The sequence below is a fragment of the Scardinius erythrophthalmus genome (genome assembly GCF_964197995.2).
Source record: "Scardinius erythrophthalmus genome assembly, chromosome: 5".
Classification (NCBI taxonomy): Eukaryota; Metazoa; Chordata; class Actinopteri; order Cypriniformes; family Leuciscidae; genus Scardinius; species Scardinius erythrophthalmus.
The window spans coordinates 50,353,101-50,369,458 of record NC_138225.1 but is presented as its reverse complement, the minus strand read 5'-3'; the positions used below and the strand labels follow the sequence as shown (position 1 = coordinate 50,369,458).

Sequence of the window (16,358 nt, the reverse complement as noted above, 5' to 3'; positions counted from 1 at the left end):
AAACGTGTCTCTAGAGTTTCTCAACAATGTCTCAAACTGTGTTTAACGTCCACAATCAAAAGTCAGAGAGTTCATTTGGAACTCCAACGTTATTCATCAAATTTTTCCAAAACCAAAAAGAATCTGAGCTGTCTTATACACATTAAATATAAAGCTCTATATTTTTGTATGTCATTGATTGTCACTCTTGTAATTGTTAGTTGTTCTTCTTTTTCCGCCATTGAAGTCAATGGCAGCCAGTAGAACTGTATGGTAAAAAGTTGTGTGAAATTTTGCACATGGACAGAGAACAGTCTGATCTGTTATTATAGAAAATTTGGAGTCTTCAAAGGCATAGTTCATCCCCAAAAAATGAAAATTCTGTTATTATTTACTCACCCTCAAGTTGTTCCAAACCTGTATGAGTTTCTTTCTTCTGTTGAACACAAAGTAGATATTTTGAAGAATGTTGGTAATCAGAGAGTTGACGGAAGTCAGTGGATGCCGTCAAATATTACTTTTTTTTTTTAAAGTCAATTTTCATTTTTTGGTGAACTGTCCCTTTAATTCAAACCACTAACTGCTCAATATTTCAATTATATTTATGCTGCTAATAACTTTTGAACTGTAAGGCCTAGAAACGGCCTATTCACTTTTTTGATGCATTGCATAAACTACTTTAGCGTAATGCCTCTGCACTTTAGCATATTGCTTCTGAAATAATAACATGGGGTGTGTTTCCAACTTACAATGTAACTTGCTTTGTTTGTATGGTTAGAGGGATTAACTAGCTACAATTGTTTCCTGAAATCGTGTTTGCACTTCCAGTGTTTAATCCACGTTGGTTCAACAATATCACATTAACAATCATATACGATTTACTGTATTTTCTCTGAGATGCTGCTGTAACAAACAAGGCTTCACTAATTTCGTTCCCCATCATTTTACTTAATTTGATGTTTGGTTCATCGCAGGTTCCCTCCCTAGTTTAAAGGCATGGTTCACCCAAAAATTAAAATAGTTTGGAACAACTTCAGGGTGAGAAAATGATGACTGTATTTTGATTTTGGGGTGAACTATCCCTTTAAGGCCCGTTCACACCAAAGACGATAACTATAGCAATAAAGATATAGTTCTAAAAATTGTTCTGAATATAAAAGAATAGCAGAGTCCACACCACTTCACAACTATAATGATAACCACACCGTATTGTGGAATCACTTTCAGGGCGTTTTTTTTTTTCTTCTGATGATAAACAATAAAAACATTGACACAACCCTCTAGTCTACACACACCTCGGCAATAGAATCATTTATATACATATACATATATATATATATATATATATATATATATGAAGAGTTCAGATGCAAAAGCCTCTAAGTGCCATCTGAAATTGATAAGAATGATAATTTTTATCAAGCTTGTATATTTAAGTTCAGTTATTTCACTTAAATGACAATTCATAGGTAATTTTCATTGCCATTTAAGTGAAATTACTGAACTTAAATATACAAGCTTGATAAAAATGATCATTAGAAGGAAATTTCAGACGGTACTTAGAGGCTTTTGCATCTGAACTCTTCTATATATATATATATATATATATATATATATATATATATATATATATATATCACCAAATCAGCTTATCATTGTAAAATGGCACAGCTTTTTAAATATCTAAAAGTACACTCTTAAAATCAGCCAATCAAGCATTATATTTTGATAATCAAGCATTATTTAATGATATAACTTTAGTAATTCTAAAACTTGATCATCATATTTGTTATTTTAACTGAACTTGGTGCTTAAGATATTGTTGGTCATTGTAGTTTTTCTGTAAAAAAAAGAAAAGAAAAAAAGATAATAGTAATTGATAATAGTAATTATCATTAAAAAGATGATAATCCTACAACTAATTATACTACTAATAATGACAATATACAACACATGAGCTGCTGGGTTCATGAATGTTAATCACGTTGTCAGCGTTCGCTCGAACTGATTTGCTAAAATTAAAACAGAGATGAGCGCCAGCCAATGAGATCTAGCCGTTTGCGCATTAGCTCCGCCCACTACCAGAGAAACCGACATATATTCTGTTTAAAATTATATTTAAAGCGACAGACGAAAAAAAAAACTGCAGTGTTATCGTCAGCTGATGTGATGTGGATGCTAATACAGTTATCATTTTAGCTATCTTTATAGTTATTGTTCTTGGTGTAAACGGGCATTTACTGCTTTTATTTGTAAATGCATATAACTCTTAAATGGAATGAGATATTTTTGCCAAATCTGACTAAGGACACATAGAAAAATAGCAGCGCTAGGCCACTTAGTGGCGCTGTAACAGCAAAACATGAAAACGACTTTAAAGGGATAGCCTAGTTCACTTTGAAATATAATTTTGGTATGTTTTAGCTTACCTCAAGGGCATCCAAGATGTAGGTGTCTTTTTTTTCCGCAGTAGTTTCAATTGTGATATTTTTAGGTCAAACCGTTCTTGTCTGTCAGTCATATCATGCAGGTCTATGGTCACTGTCTCAAAGAGCATGCACAGAGTCCAAATTAAAACAATTCCCCATCGTCCAAATTAAACAATTCCCCATCGTAAGTACGCATTGATGGCCTAAGACACGAAACGAGCGGTTTGTGTGAGAAAACGAACAGTATTTATATCGTTTATACCTCTTATAACACAGCCACGTCCAAGTGATCTGAGGGCGCGGGGGCTTCCTGCTGTGTGACGTGTGCGCAGACTGGTGCATAGATATATACACTAGATGTCGCCTTAAAGACATTCGTTCCAATGAACTGCCGTAGACAAGGTGACATCTAGTGTATATATCTATGCACCAGTCTGCGCACACGTCACACACCAGGATGCGCGCGCGCCCTCAGATCACTTGGACGTGGCTGTGTATAAGAGGTATAAACGATATAAATACTGTTCGTTTTCTCACACAAACCGCTCGTTTCGTGTCTTAGGCCATCAATGTGTACTTACGATGGGGAATTGTTTTAATTTGGACGATGGGGAATTGTTTTAATTTGGACTCTGTGCATGCTGTGACCACAGTGACCATAGACCTGCATTATATGACTGACAGACAAGAACGGTTTGACCTAAAAATATCAAAATTGAAACTACTGCGGAAAAAAAGACACCTACATCTTGGATGCCCTTGAGGTAAGCTAAAACATACCAAAATTTTATTTCAGAGTGAACTATCCCTTTAACATAGAACAGTTGGTCCGACAGAGTTCAAAATTGGCATGCAGTGTCTTTGTTGGAGTTGCTGTCATAGTTCATGATGACAGTTCTCATCTTGAGATATATGGTCTGCATTTTAATGGCAAGGTGTCTAAAAAGATCTGATTTTTTTCTGCCAAAATGGCATGTTCCTGTAGTAGGAGAATACTGTACATAGGATGAAAAATGGCTGTAAAAATGTTTCCTGTGACTGCCATAAGTGTCATCAAAGTGCTCACAACCAAACCACACACATTTACCCAGACTCAGAATAAAAGCATTATTATTATTATTATGGAGTGCACTTCATTTTATAGTACGTGCACTTGCGTATACTTACAGTGTACTTGCCTAAGAAAGTACTGGGTAATCTAAGGTAACTGGATGGGTTCAGGTTAGGTTTAGGGGTAGGTTCAGGGTTAGTACCTAGTTATCACCCAGTTGTTGCAATATAACATTGCATGTACAAACAGGACTGTAAAATAAAGTGCTTATTATTATCATCATTATTTATAAATCCTTAATGCAGCTTTTCCTGCATATTAGTGGGACAGTAATAATAAATGCATTACATATTGCATTTTCACAATCGCTTTGTAGCAGTTTTACAGGTGTAGATATTTTAATTGTTTTACTCAACAGTGTTGGGGGTAACTCATTACAAGTAACTTGAGTTACGTAATCAGATTACTTTTTCAATTAACTAGTAAAGTAATGCATTACTTTTTCAATTTGCAATAAAATATCTAAGTTACTTTTCCAAATAAGTAACGCTAGATACTTTTTCACATTTATTGACTGACAGCTCTCCTGTCCCCATGTTGAGAGAAACAAAGTGAGGTGGTGGTGTGTGCGCTGTGTAAACATGATGGTTATTGTAGTTCTAGAGTAAATGTGAACTCACTGCTCAAAATAAATAAAAACAGTAAAATGCAATCTCAGAATTTTACTCAACTTTTATAATTAACTATTAAATTACACAAATATACTTTGTGAATTTAATCTCCCTTTTATTAATGTCTTTGCTGCTGACCTTCAATGATCTAATTCAACCATACTAATAAGCAAAAATTACTTTATAAGATTTAGAAATAAGAGTGTTGAACTTCCTTCTCCTGTATATTATTGTTCTTTAATCCAGAACAGCAGCGCAGCTGAAAGGTTAGTTTGAGCGGCACCCTTTACTGTACAAGCGTAAATATACATTTCCTTCAGCCTGAGGCTTATTCAGTTCACTTTTGGTGTGAAAGGGCCTTAACATTTGCCAAAAATATAACTTTTTTGTTGGTCTTGTTATTAAAAAAACAAACAAGCAAGCCCAGCCCAGGTGAGAAGAAAAAGTAACGTAAAAGTAACGTAACACATTACTTTTCATAAAAAGTAACTAAGTACCGTAATGCAATTAGTTACTTTTTTGGGGGAGTAACGCAATATTGTAATGCATTACTTTTAAAAGTAACTTTCCCCAACACTGTTACTCAATCATTAAACAATCATTTAAAAGAATAGTTTATCATTTACTCAGCCTCATGCCTTTCTAAACTCATATGACTTTCTTTCTTCTGTGGAACACAAACTGAGATATTTTGAAGAACTTTCATGCTGTTCTTTTTCATACAATGAAAGCTTACAGTGACTGGGGGGATGTCAAGCTCCAAAAAGGTTAAAAACAACAACAACAATCAAACAACATCATAAAAACAGCCCATTCAACTTTTCTGCTATATTCCAAGCCTTCTGATGCATTTGTCTGAGGAGGAGACCGAATTTTAAGTAGGTATTCAGTGATAAACAGTGCTTAAATCTCATCCATGCTCCATACAGTATATGGAGGAACCTGTCCCTGCACTTCTTCGTCTACAGATTACCAGCAAAAAAATAATTTTATCTCACAAAGCTATCGTGTGGCCTCAGAAGACTTGGAATGTAGCGCAAAAGACATAATTATGATACTTTTATAGTGTTCTTTTTTTTTTCAACGGTGTGCTTTTATTAAATGGATAAAATCAGTGCAAACATTCTTCAAAATATCTTAACTTGTATTTCTTGAAAGACAGAAAGTCATAAAGGTTTGGATTGATATGAGGGTGATTAAACTTTTTTGGGTGAACTATTTTTTCAATAAATTGAGCTTTTTTGACATATCTGAATGACCATTGATGAATTTGTCCTGTTTTTTTCTAGTTCCTCACGTCCTGAAGACTTGTGCAGAGTTCATAGAGAAACATGGGATTGTGGATGGAATCTACAGACTCTCAGGAATCACATCCAACATTCAAAGACTCAGGTTGGCCAGTTTTTAGACTCACAACCTCATGCATGTAAAAAGGTGAACTGTGTTGGAAACCCTTGCAACAATCAATTCTTTGTAGTAAATGTGTGTTTCTCTGTGTGCATGTGTGTGTGCATACAGACAGGAGTTTTGCTCTGAGCTCTGTCCTGACCTCACCAAAGAAGTGTATCTTCAGGATATCCACTGCGTTGGCTCTTTATGTAAGCTGTACTTCAGAGAGCTTCCCATCCCTCTCCTCACTTATGAACTCTACAAGAAATTTACAGTAAGTTTGAGTGCAAGAAAAACAGAAGACTTGAGCAGAATAGAAGAATGATATAGCATCTGATACAGTGGCTTAGTGTCTTAAATAAACGAAAAAAATCAGTGTTTGTGTACGAGAAGTGACATTTATTTTAAGGACAGCGGATACAGAACTATACAAAGATACAGTACAAAGAGGACAGGGGAAAGAAAGCAGCCAAATGTAGACAGGAAAGGAGGAGACAAATTGAAAACACTGCAAAGAGGTTAAATCTTCAAAAAGTAAAGTACTGAATCATATTTGATGCCAATTTCTAAGACCTCTAATTTATCGACAAGATAAAAACTTTGCTGAAACTTCATCAGTTTCTTCTTCTACTTTAACACCCTCTGATTGATAGTTCATACTTTTACGAACCAAATTTTGTATAATCTTTTTGCTATGAAATCTTGGCTGATTTTTTATAAAAATGAATTTAAGGATAACTTTTATATTGTTAGTAATATTTCAAGATAAACACTGGACTGGACTGAAGAAACTTGGGTTTACTTGATTATCATTGATCATTCATTATTTTCCGCAAAATCATGTTAATCAGGCTTTTGAGGAAGGTTTATTTGTTCATCTCTCAATCATCATTGATGTACAGTATTGCATCGTTTTACCCCCACAATAAAAACTATGGAGCTTTGATCATAAAACTAAGCCTTTAAATATCATCTTAAGCCGTATTATAGGTAGATACAGAGACAACTAATATTTATTTACATTTTATGCAAGTAGCTGCTATACTGTTATAACGATCTCGTTGATTTACATTACAAGCTATCTGAATTTCATCTCACGTTTTGTCCATTTAAATATCAGCAACTGCATATTTTTGCTCAGTTTGAGCCTCTGAATAAAATTGGTGTATTTTAATTTCTTGAGTATGAGTTTCATATCACTATATCATACTATAAAAGCCAGATGTATCAATATAATAATCAAATAAAGTAAACTTTTTTTTATTTTGTTTTATATTTTGTCTAAAGGTTTAATAAACTGTTCCATTTAAAAAAATTATATATATATATATATATATATATATATATATATATATATATATATATATATATATATATATAATTTTTTTAGTTTTAACTGGACCACTGCAACTAACTACCATATTTGAAATGATTTTTAGCTATAGTGATGTCCAGGTGATCCATATTGAACATATTGACAGATGTGCGTCCATTGACAAAAATTTAAAACATTGAAAAACAATGTTCTCCTGCATCCAGGAATTAATGTTCCTCCGTCTGTATTTTTGTGCAAAGGCTGCGATGTCAGTTAAAGAGGAGCAGGAGCAGCTCCGAAACATCAGGAGTGCCATAAACGAACTTCCCGTTTCACACTTCAGGTACAGCTGAGGCTTATTTTAATATGTGGCTTTATTCTGTACACTTTATCTGTCTTTTTTTACTCCCACGTCATTCTACACCTGTATGACGTCTCTTCTGTTTGGAACACAAAAGGTGAAAGTTTGAAGAATATCCTCGAGTCTTTTTTAATTTAATGGAAAGTAATAATAATTGGGACTGTCAAACGACAAAAAAGCATCATAAAAGTATCATACATTATTTCTTATTAAATAAAATCTTGACATCAGCCCTAGTTCTCGTATTGCGACAGAAGTTATTCATGAAACATCTATTCTTTTGACTTAAAGCTCACAAAATCAGAGGTCTGATTTGAGGTATGTTTCCCGTACAATGACTATTACTGCTGCTTATCTTCCATGATGTGTTATTGGACAAATAAACTAGCTAATCACAATTGTTTCTCGAAACCATAGTAACTTTGCCACACATCAGATGTTCAAACTTGTTGATAACATCTCGTGGGTGGTGGAGTAATAACATCTGCTAAGATTGAATTACTGTCAGATTGTTATTGCTAATTTCATTCCATTGCAATGAAAAAAGAGCATAATCTATTTAAAATTATATTTCACCCAAAAATGAAAAAAAGAAGAAAATGAGTTTCTTTCTTCTGCTGAACACAAAAGAAGATATTATTAAGTAACTGAGGTAACCAAACAGTTGATGGGTCCCATTGACTTCCATATTATTATTATTTTTCCTACTATTGAAGTCAATGGGGTCCATCAACTGTTTGGTTACCTCAGTTACTTAATAATATCTTCTTTTGTGTTCAGTAGTAGACAGAAACTCATACAGGTTGACAGAATTGTCATTTTTGGGTGAACTGTCTCTTTAAGTTTACTTGTCATGAGAAACTGTGCTTCTAACCGCAGGTTGAGAGCTGTGGTTCTAAACACACAACTTTGCGATGATGTCTATGAATGTTTGTTATAGTGAATAACGATTTAAGCGTCATTCTGTTCATCAGACTAAGTTATTCAATTCAATTCAATTCACATTTATTTGTATAGCGCTTTTCACAATCACAAAAAAGTTATGATTCACAAAGACTTATTACACAAGTCATATTAACTACTTTTATGATACTTTTAAGGTGCTTCCTTTTTGCAAGCTCACTGTAAAAAAATGTCTAACCTCCCCAACTCAAAAATGTCTAGTGACTATGATCACATCTAAATTTTTCAATTGGCCCAAGTGAAATTCTGTAAATTATCAAATTACATTTACAGAATTTCACTTGGGCCAATTGAAAAATTTAGATGTGACCTGTCACTAGACAATTTTGAGTTGGGGAGGTTAGACATTTTTTACAGTGCTCTATTCATTGGAATTGCTTTAAACAGAGTACATTAGTCCAATTTTCTCCTTTTGTTTTCCACAGGAAAAATTTACATAAAATGAAAAATTCTGAAATTTTTCATTTCCAGGTGAACTGATACTTGTTGTAAAAATACCAAGTTAAAGTGTAATGTAGATGTAAACCTGAAAGGAAATGATTGGACTTTTCAACTATGTTACTTGAAATGAAGACATGGTGAATAATGAGTAATAAACATTAAATTAAATATAATTTTTGTTCTGCTTTCCTAGAACTCTGGAATACCTCACCAAACACTTGGCACATTTAGCAACCCTCAGTCACCAAACCAACATGCATGCTCGCAATCTTGCCCTGGTGTGGGCTCCGAATCTACTCCGGTGAGTCTTGCAGAGGTTTTACTTCCGTTTCATACTCTAATTATCCATTCTCTACATAATTCTGTATGAGTCATATAATTGGTTATACCACAAATATGTAAGAGGTCCACAGGGAACTCATAGGAGTACTCAAAGCATTCATGGTATTATTATCCTTGTCAGTTGATGATTGTTGATGATGAATGAGATGCGTTCTTCAGAGGCATTCGTGCTACGTGCTATTATTCCTCACAAAGATGGATGATTTATTCATTATCTTCATTGCAATCCACCAAATAAACATGCTTTTCTAAGTACTCTCTTTTCTTTTGGTCTAGCTCCAAGGAAGTGGAGGTGCCCTCCTGCAATGGTGATATAGCGTTTCAGGAGGTGCGGATCCAGCAGTCAGTTGTAGAGTTCATCCTCAACCACACTCAGCAGATCTTCAACCAGGAACTCCAGCCCTCCAAGTCCAGAGAAGGTACATCTAGCATGAAACTGTTGTAGCATTAGCCTGTCAACTCTCAGTTTGCTGGTAGTTTGCTTTTTTTATTGCCTTTTCCCCATCACATATTTTAGTTTTCATTTGGTATCATTCGAAAGCTTAAACACTCTGAAATTGGACATCGCCTATAACGTTGAAACAGAACCTTTAATCCTTTTGTGCAGAACATTTTGTGATATCAACTTCAAATTTGGAACACAACTTGGTTAGGCATATGGCTTTGATTTTCTAGCAATTTTAGGGGACGTTTACACAACAACGATTTACTAAAAACTATGGAAGCTTGTGATTAATAAATAAATAATAATAATTGTGACTTTTTATCTCACAATTCTGAGTTTTTTTTCTCACAATTGCGATATATCAAGTCAGAACTGTGACTTTTTCTCAGAATTGCGAGATATGAAGTCAGAATTGTGAGAAATAAAGTCGCAATTCTGATAAATAAAGTCGCAATTGCGAGATATAAAGTCAGAATTGCATTATATAAAGTCGCAATTGCATGTTATAAAGTCATAATTGTGACGGAAAAGTCCGTCTTTTTTTCCCTTAGAATTGGACTTTATATCTGAAAAGATGTCAGAATTGCGTGTTATAAAGTCAGAATTGCGATATATAAAGTCAGAATTGCGAGATATAAAGTCGCAACTGCGAGAAAAAAAGTCTGAATTCTGACTTTATTTCACGCAATTGCGAATTTATTTCACGCAATTCTGACTTTATATCTCGCAATTCTGACTTTATATCTCGCAATTCTGAGAAATAAAGTCAGGATTGCGAGATGTAAACTCGCAATTGTGAGATAAAAAGTCGCAATTATCTTTTAAAATGTTTTATTTTGTGGCGGAAACAAGCTTCCATAAAAAACAAACTTTTTTTTTTGCGTGCAGACGTCAATGTTTTTTTCAATGTGTTTTTTCAACCTTATTCCAAAATCATTCATGAATTACAACCATTTAAGTTCAGATCTATGTTAAAAAAGGGGTATGACATTTAACAGGTTACGTTGTTAATGTAGTCACAATGAATGGACTATGCACTGTATCTCTAAATAGCTACGCTGTGAGCAAAGATGCCAGGTGTTGTTAGTATAGTCATTTAAAAACCTTCATTCAGAAAGGAAATGTGTAATTTTTGAATGAGAAGAGAAGCAGTGAGAAGATCTTTTATTTTTTTTTAATGTAAACCATCTGGGTATATTCTGTAATCATGCTGTACAAATCAAAACAAAATATACAGTAATTGGAAATTACAGCTCATTAAGGTAATTAGCACCTATGCTCAGTGGAAAGCCATGCGGTCTCACACAGCTTGTGATAATTTGATCAGGGGACTTGTGCTCGCTTTATCCCATTCTCCTAAAGCTTTTGCATTAGGCTCCGCTTTTCTAATAATACTCCTGTTTAGAAATCTGCCTACGAGTGTGCTGACCAGAAATAAAGTATGTCATATTAGTATGATTGCAATTAAATTAGCTGAGAACGCACAACTAATGCACAATACAATTTTCCTCTGGGTGTTTGCATACATTAATAATATCTTCTAAATGAGTTTGACTGTGCCATTCGTGACAACAGTGATGATGATAGAGTCAGGAAATGGGTCTTAGATGTGGAGTGGGGTGTATACACAATGGCATGAGATCTGCAGCCAAAAATGGACAAGCAAAACAATAGGCAAGTTAAAAAGCAAACTGGTAATGGCTGCAAACAAGCAATTGTGTTGAAGGTGTATACAGTTATCTACCCAGTGTGTTTTGCGTAGATACGGTACATTTTGAGTAGATATTGTATGATGAAAACAGGGTATTGCTAATTAAAGCTAAAAATACTAATAACATGTTTGTTAATTGAAATAAAGCTTAAATAAAATAAAATCTAAATATTAGAAAATTAGAAATGTTGCCTTGGCAACTTTTTTGAAATAAGTGCAAGTTGAATTACTATATGTAAATTTTACTTTATTACATTTAAATAAATAAAAACTAAAACTGAACCTAAAATAAATCAAACCTAAATAATATTAATGAAAATGACAAAGGACACTGAACAAAACTGAACAAAAAGTGTGCGAGTGACGTGTGACAGACCATGGTATTATTAAAACTGTAATATAGATAATACTAAAATAACACAAATACGTTTTAAATGACAGCCATGACTTGATGATCTAGAATAAGCATGTGTCTTCACAGGCTTTGACCTCTTTTTAGTGATGCTGAGTTTTTTTACTCTCAAGACATGCTAATGCAACTGTTTTTTTGGTTTTGTAGGCCCTAGCATGGCCTGTGGGGAGAAGTACGCCACCTTGCCCGCCAGCACACAGTGCGGCCCCATGAAGCTCATGAGTCTTGAGGAAGCACAGGCTCGCTCTCTCAGTCCCAACCACCCTGTAATGAGAGAGAGGCAAAGAGAGAACAGCCTTCCAGATACCAGCACTGCGGCAATGTATCATACAGTTATAGATCTGTCTGACAGCAGGTATGATATACACCATACATTTATGCTCGCCCACACACTCTCCTAGCATGTGTACTTTAGGTTTAAACATTAACAATGTTGAAACTGTATAGGCATACATGAACTGTGACCGTTTACAGTAATCCAGTAATGCTTTTTAAAACCCAGAGAACAGCATGTTAAACATTTCTACATTTTAACAATATCCATTACATTCTCAAACATTCATAAACCTTCTCAAAACACAGAAGAAAATTCTCAGGAAAATCTAAGAAGTGGAAGTCCATCTTCAGTCTTGGACGATCGGTCATCGACTCCAAAGGGAAACTGAGTCGCAATGGGAGTGTCTTTATGAGAGGCCAAAATTCCTCAGGTAAGAAAGAAAAAGGAAAGAAACATCCAACAAAACAATAACAAAGATAAAAATGGCAAGCTCTTTGTTCAGTTTGACTAAAAGCAAATAACACCGTCAATAGAAAAAAATTAAATACATTTTTTATTGTATTTTTAAATTGTATTTTTGCCTGATGTACAGACGTGTTGATATGCAAACACATACCGGCTTGCTTTACTGACTGCAGAGATTATTGTGGGTTTTATATATATATATATATATATATATATATATATATATATATATATATATATATATATATATATATATATATATATATATATAAAAAGACAGCCCTATAAACATTAAAGTCGGCATGAAATGAAAGTTGTGATCGTCTTTTCTTCCCTATTGTAACTAGGGTTGTGTATCATTTGAATTTGAGCAATGAAGTCAAAAAAAAAAAATGAAGTCAAACATTTAGATATGAGTCATATTTATTCTGTGCTGTTCTGCAAAACACTCTGTTGAAGCTGAATACTATAAACACAAAACAGCAGCCTAAACACATTACTCAAGGAAGCAATGGCACAGATAAATACAACTTTATAGATGAATACAAAGTTCAGGTACAGAAATTTAAATCAAATGTAATCAAATGTAAAACAACACTGCATAGATTTCTTTTTATAAATAAAATATAAATCAATCCTTGTTAAAGTTGCAAAACTTATTTAGTCAAGATCAGTGGGTAATTTTCATTTTCTTTTGTCCTTTGTTTAACGTTAATGACACAGATGGCATCAGGTATATTAGGCTGCTGTCACTTTAAGAGCCGCACAGATCCAATATACAGTTATCAATATCAACTGTTTACATTCACTTAAAGAGGAACTATGCAGTTTTTTTTTTTAACTTAATTTACCTTAACTGAACAGCTTCGGAGTCATTGGAATGGTTATATGACTTTTTTCGGGTTGAATGGTAGCCGTCTCGCTTCCCCCTAGCGCCTGTGAGCGGAAAAAACACCCTTGCAACTTTGGCCTCAGCGTCAGGAAGTATTGCGTGATATCAGAGCCCGTCTACGGAGAGCCTTGGCACTTCCTATTAGCCCCATTGTATCGATCCTGGTTGCAGTTCCATTAGAATTCCACTGGAGGTGATCGCGGGCGAGTGCAGAATGAATGGGAGTCTATGGGGCTAGACGGCTAAATTAGTCTCTTTCACCCGATTGCCGTTGAGAAATCTCAGATTTTATTGTAGGTTTTGCAAGTTCAACATGGGTTATAGGTCGAAAGTTGAATGAACGAGTACTTATGTCCTTTCGATTTCTTACAGGTTGAGTTGTTGTTGCCCATAACACGCTAGCATTCTGCTAATGACGTCAGCATTCTGACGTCATTGACAATTTAAAAGACTTTTTAAAGCAAATAAGTGACTCTAAAAAATCTAACACCCAGCAATGTGTAATTTCTTTGCATCTCCTTTCGAATACAACATTCAAATTACTAGACAAAAAATGATATCCTGAGAAAAGTGGATTTTGAGGAGTATAGCTCCATAGACCTCCATTCAATCTGCACTCGCCTGCGAGCGCCCCCGCATGGACAGAGACGTGTTACTGCAGCCAGTCCAGAAACCGGAAGTAAGCAGAGAGTGCCAATTCTCTTCCTATTAGACATTCTCTGGTGATATCAGGTCTCGCGATGTAACGAATTGCTTTACGGCACTGCACACATACATTTATATGCTAGCCTTCTGTGTATCATACATACCTCAGTGGACATGGCTCCGTGCGTTTGCCGGCTTCTTTGAAAACAAATGCACATGACCAGAGGGAGAAGATGGGAGGGGGGGAGTCGCCAACGAGTTTTTTACGACAGTGTTGTCAAATATCTATTCCGAAACTGTAGGGGGAGCTCTATAGAGAAACCTGCGAGCGAAAAGCGAAGAAACTGCGAAGAAATTGCCAAAACTGCATAGCGCCTAAGTCATAACCAACTGTGTTTATTAGGATATTTTGACATTATGTTGTGTGTATTTGCCCGTTCAAGTGCAAGAAGATACGAAAGAGAACTCAATTCAGTATTCATGCACTATATGAGCGGCTGCTTTTTGTGCGTACTCTTGAGATGTGTGTGCGCACAGAAAACAGCACACGAGTGCCGAGCTGAGTTCTCTTTCATGTCTTCTTACGCTTGAATGGTTTAAAATGGTTTGTGCGTGTCCTGTTGAATCCACGGTTCTTGCAAATTTTGATCTGGTGTTCTGATGATTTATGCTACAGATTTTGCAACCTCCCATTAAAACAGGTAACACAGTTTGACAGGGAAAAATGCTATCAATCCGATTCATGTGGTTTGAGGTTTTATTTTTCGCCCTACCCTAAAAATAATGCAAATACAGTGTTGGTAGCACAATATTATAGGTAACATTAATTGGCAGAACATCTGTTGTCGTACCCAACCCTATTTGTGACACGGCTTCTCGAAAAAGATAAAATATAGGGCAGGACTTGATTTTGTCTATCGGGAATTGATTGGATGGTTGTGGTTTGCTGTTGGGTCGATCTCATGTGAGTGACAGGTTACCCCGCCCTCAAAATTATATTTTCGTATCATAGCTAATTTAGTTTTTGTTTATGGTAAAATTAAGTTGTAAAAAGCTTCATGTAAAATGTTTTAATGCTTGTTTCCTCTCTTAAACAGAAAAAACTGCAATACGGCCATCCAAAAGCATGGATTCTCTCTGTTCTTTTCCAGCAGCAGGTGGGGCTACATCTCCATAAATATACTTACTTCAGTGTGCTGTCATTGTGCATTTTATTTTTTTTAAAACAAAAGGTTTGTACAGATACATATAATATAAATTAATATAAAAATACATTAGATATTTAAAAGTTCGTAATTAATTCACTACATTAATTAAGGTGTCAGTGTGGCACATGGCCTATAGCCTATAAGCAAGTGATATTGTATAGTATTTCAGAATAGGCTCATGGCAGGTTTATATCTCAAAGAAGGCTTTTATCTGTTTATTAGTCTGTGTATGACTGACTGAAGTATAAAAAGTAAAAACCAACTGGTTTCAAATGAGTGTATTTGATGGAAGGCCTATAACATTAACTAAGATCATGCTTCCTTTGACAAACAGTGTAAGTTTAATGCTTTATTTGATTAATTCTAATAAAAAAATTGGTTTGATATTGTGTTATGTCATACAAACATTTTTTAAGCGTGGCTGAAGTGTGAAAATGCTTTTTGGGACTGCGGTATATTTTTGGCTTTCATGAATCACCACCAGTTTTCTCTTTTTCAATCCCACTCAGATGAGGACAAAGCACCAACAGAAGGAAGCAATGGCATCTTCGTCCCAGTTCTTAAATCCCGAACCCTGGGCTCAGATATCAACTACAACCTGAACAAAAAAGATCAAAATTCGGACTTAGATCCTCATAATGCTTCAGGAGGATGTCTGAATGAGAAAAGAGACGGAGCAAATGCCTCTTCATCACCACCTTTATCCCCACTGCAGAAAACTCTTCCAGAACAGCTGAAAGTTTTCAAAGGTGACGACCGCAGCGGCTGCCAGCCCACATCTCCTAAAAACCGTCGGATGTTGTATTCTGGATCTGCCAATAATGGATCATCTAGACCGTCTTTCCCAGGCAGCCTGTTTCCCCTGGAGTCTTCACCGCGGCACCAACGGAAGGCCCTCAACATCTCGGAGCCGTTTGCAGTGTCTGTACCTTTACGTGTGTCTGCGGTTATTAACTCTAACAGCACCCCCTGCAGGGCACCTGGCAAAGAACGGGACAAGGGTTTAGGGGGACTCTTTAAGCCTCCCAAGGAGGCCGGACCTCTGGAAGCCCATCGCAGGGAAAGCATTGGCACTGCTGGGTTCCCTGTCCACATCAGTGGCAGCAGTGGGAACTTTACGTTCACAGACTGGGAGACTGGACTAGCGGCTCACACCAACAGTACTGGGTACCGAGAGCACCCGCTTAGTGACAGCAGTGGAGGCAGCGGATGCAGTATCTATAGCAACAGCAGCTCTTTCCCCATGGAGAAGGAGGATCAGACAGGGGAAAGAGATATTACAGATGCGATCACTCTGGGGACAACAAAGAGTATGACGATTTTAGTGTGTGTGTGTGTGTGTGTGTGTGTGTGGTTCAAGTA

At 35.6% G+C, this 16,358-nt stretch overlaps 1 protein-coding gene across 2 annotated transcripts in view; it reads left to right on the top strand.

Moving 5' to 3' along the window:
* Nucleotides 1-16,358, top strand: part of arhgap31 (Rho GTPase activating protein 31) — a 28,379-nt gene that overhangs the window by 6,348 nt on the left and 5,673 nt on the right. For both annotated transcript variants that reach the window (XM_081366897.1, XM_081366898.1), the window contains exons 2-10: nt 5,420-5,522; nt 5,649-5,793; nt 7,095-7,177; nt 8,793-8,900; nt 9,218-9,360; nt 11,657-11,864; nt 12,092-12,216; nt 14,886-14,945; nt 15,506-16,306. In XM_081366897.1, the coding sequence (XP_081223023.1) occupies nt 5,420-5,522; nt 5,649-5,793; nt 7,095-7,177; nt 8,793-8,900; nt 9,218-9,360; nt 11,657-11,864; nt 12,092-12,216; nt 14,886-14,945; nt 15,506-16,306 (1,776 nt within the window). The remainder of the gene's footprint in view (nt 1-5,419; nt 5,523-5,648; nt 5,794-7,094; nt 7,178-8,792; nt 8,901-9,217; nt 9,361-11,656; nt 11,865-12,091; nt 12,217-14,885; nt 14,946-15,505; nt 16,307-16,358) is intronic.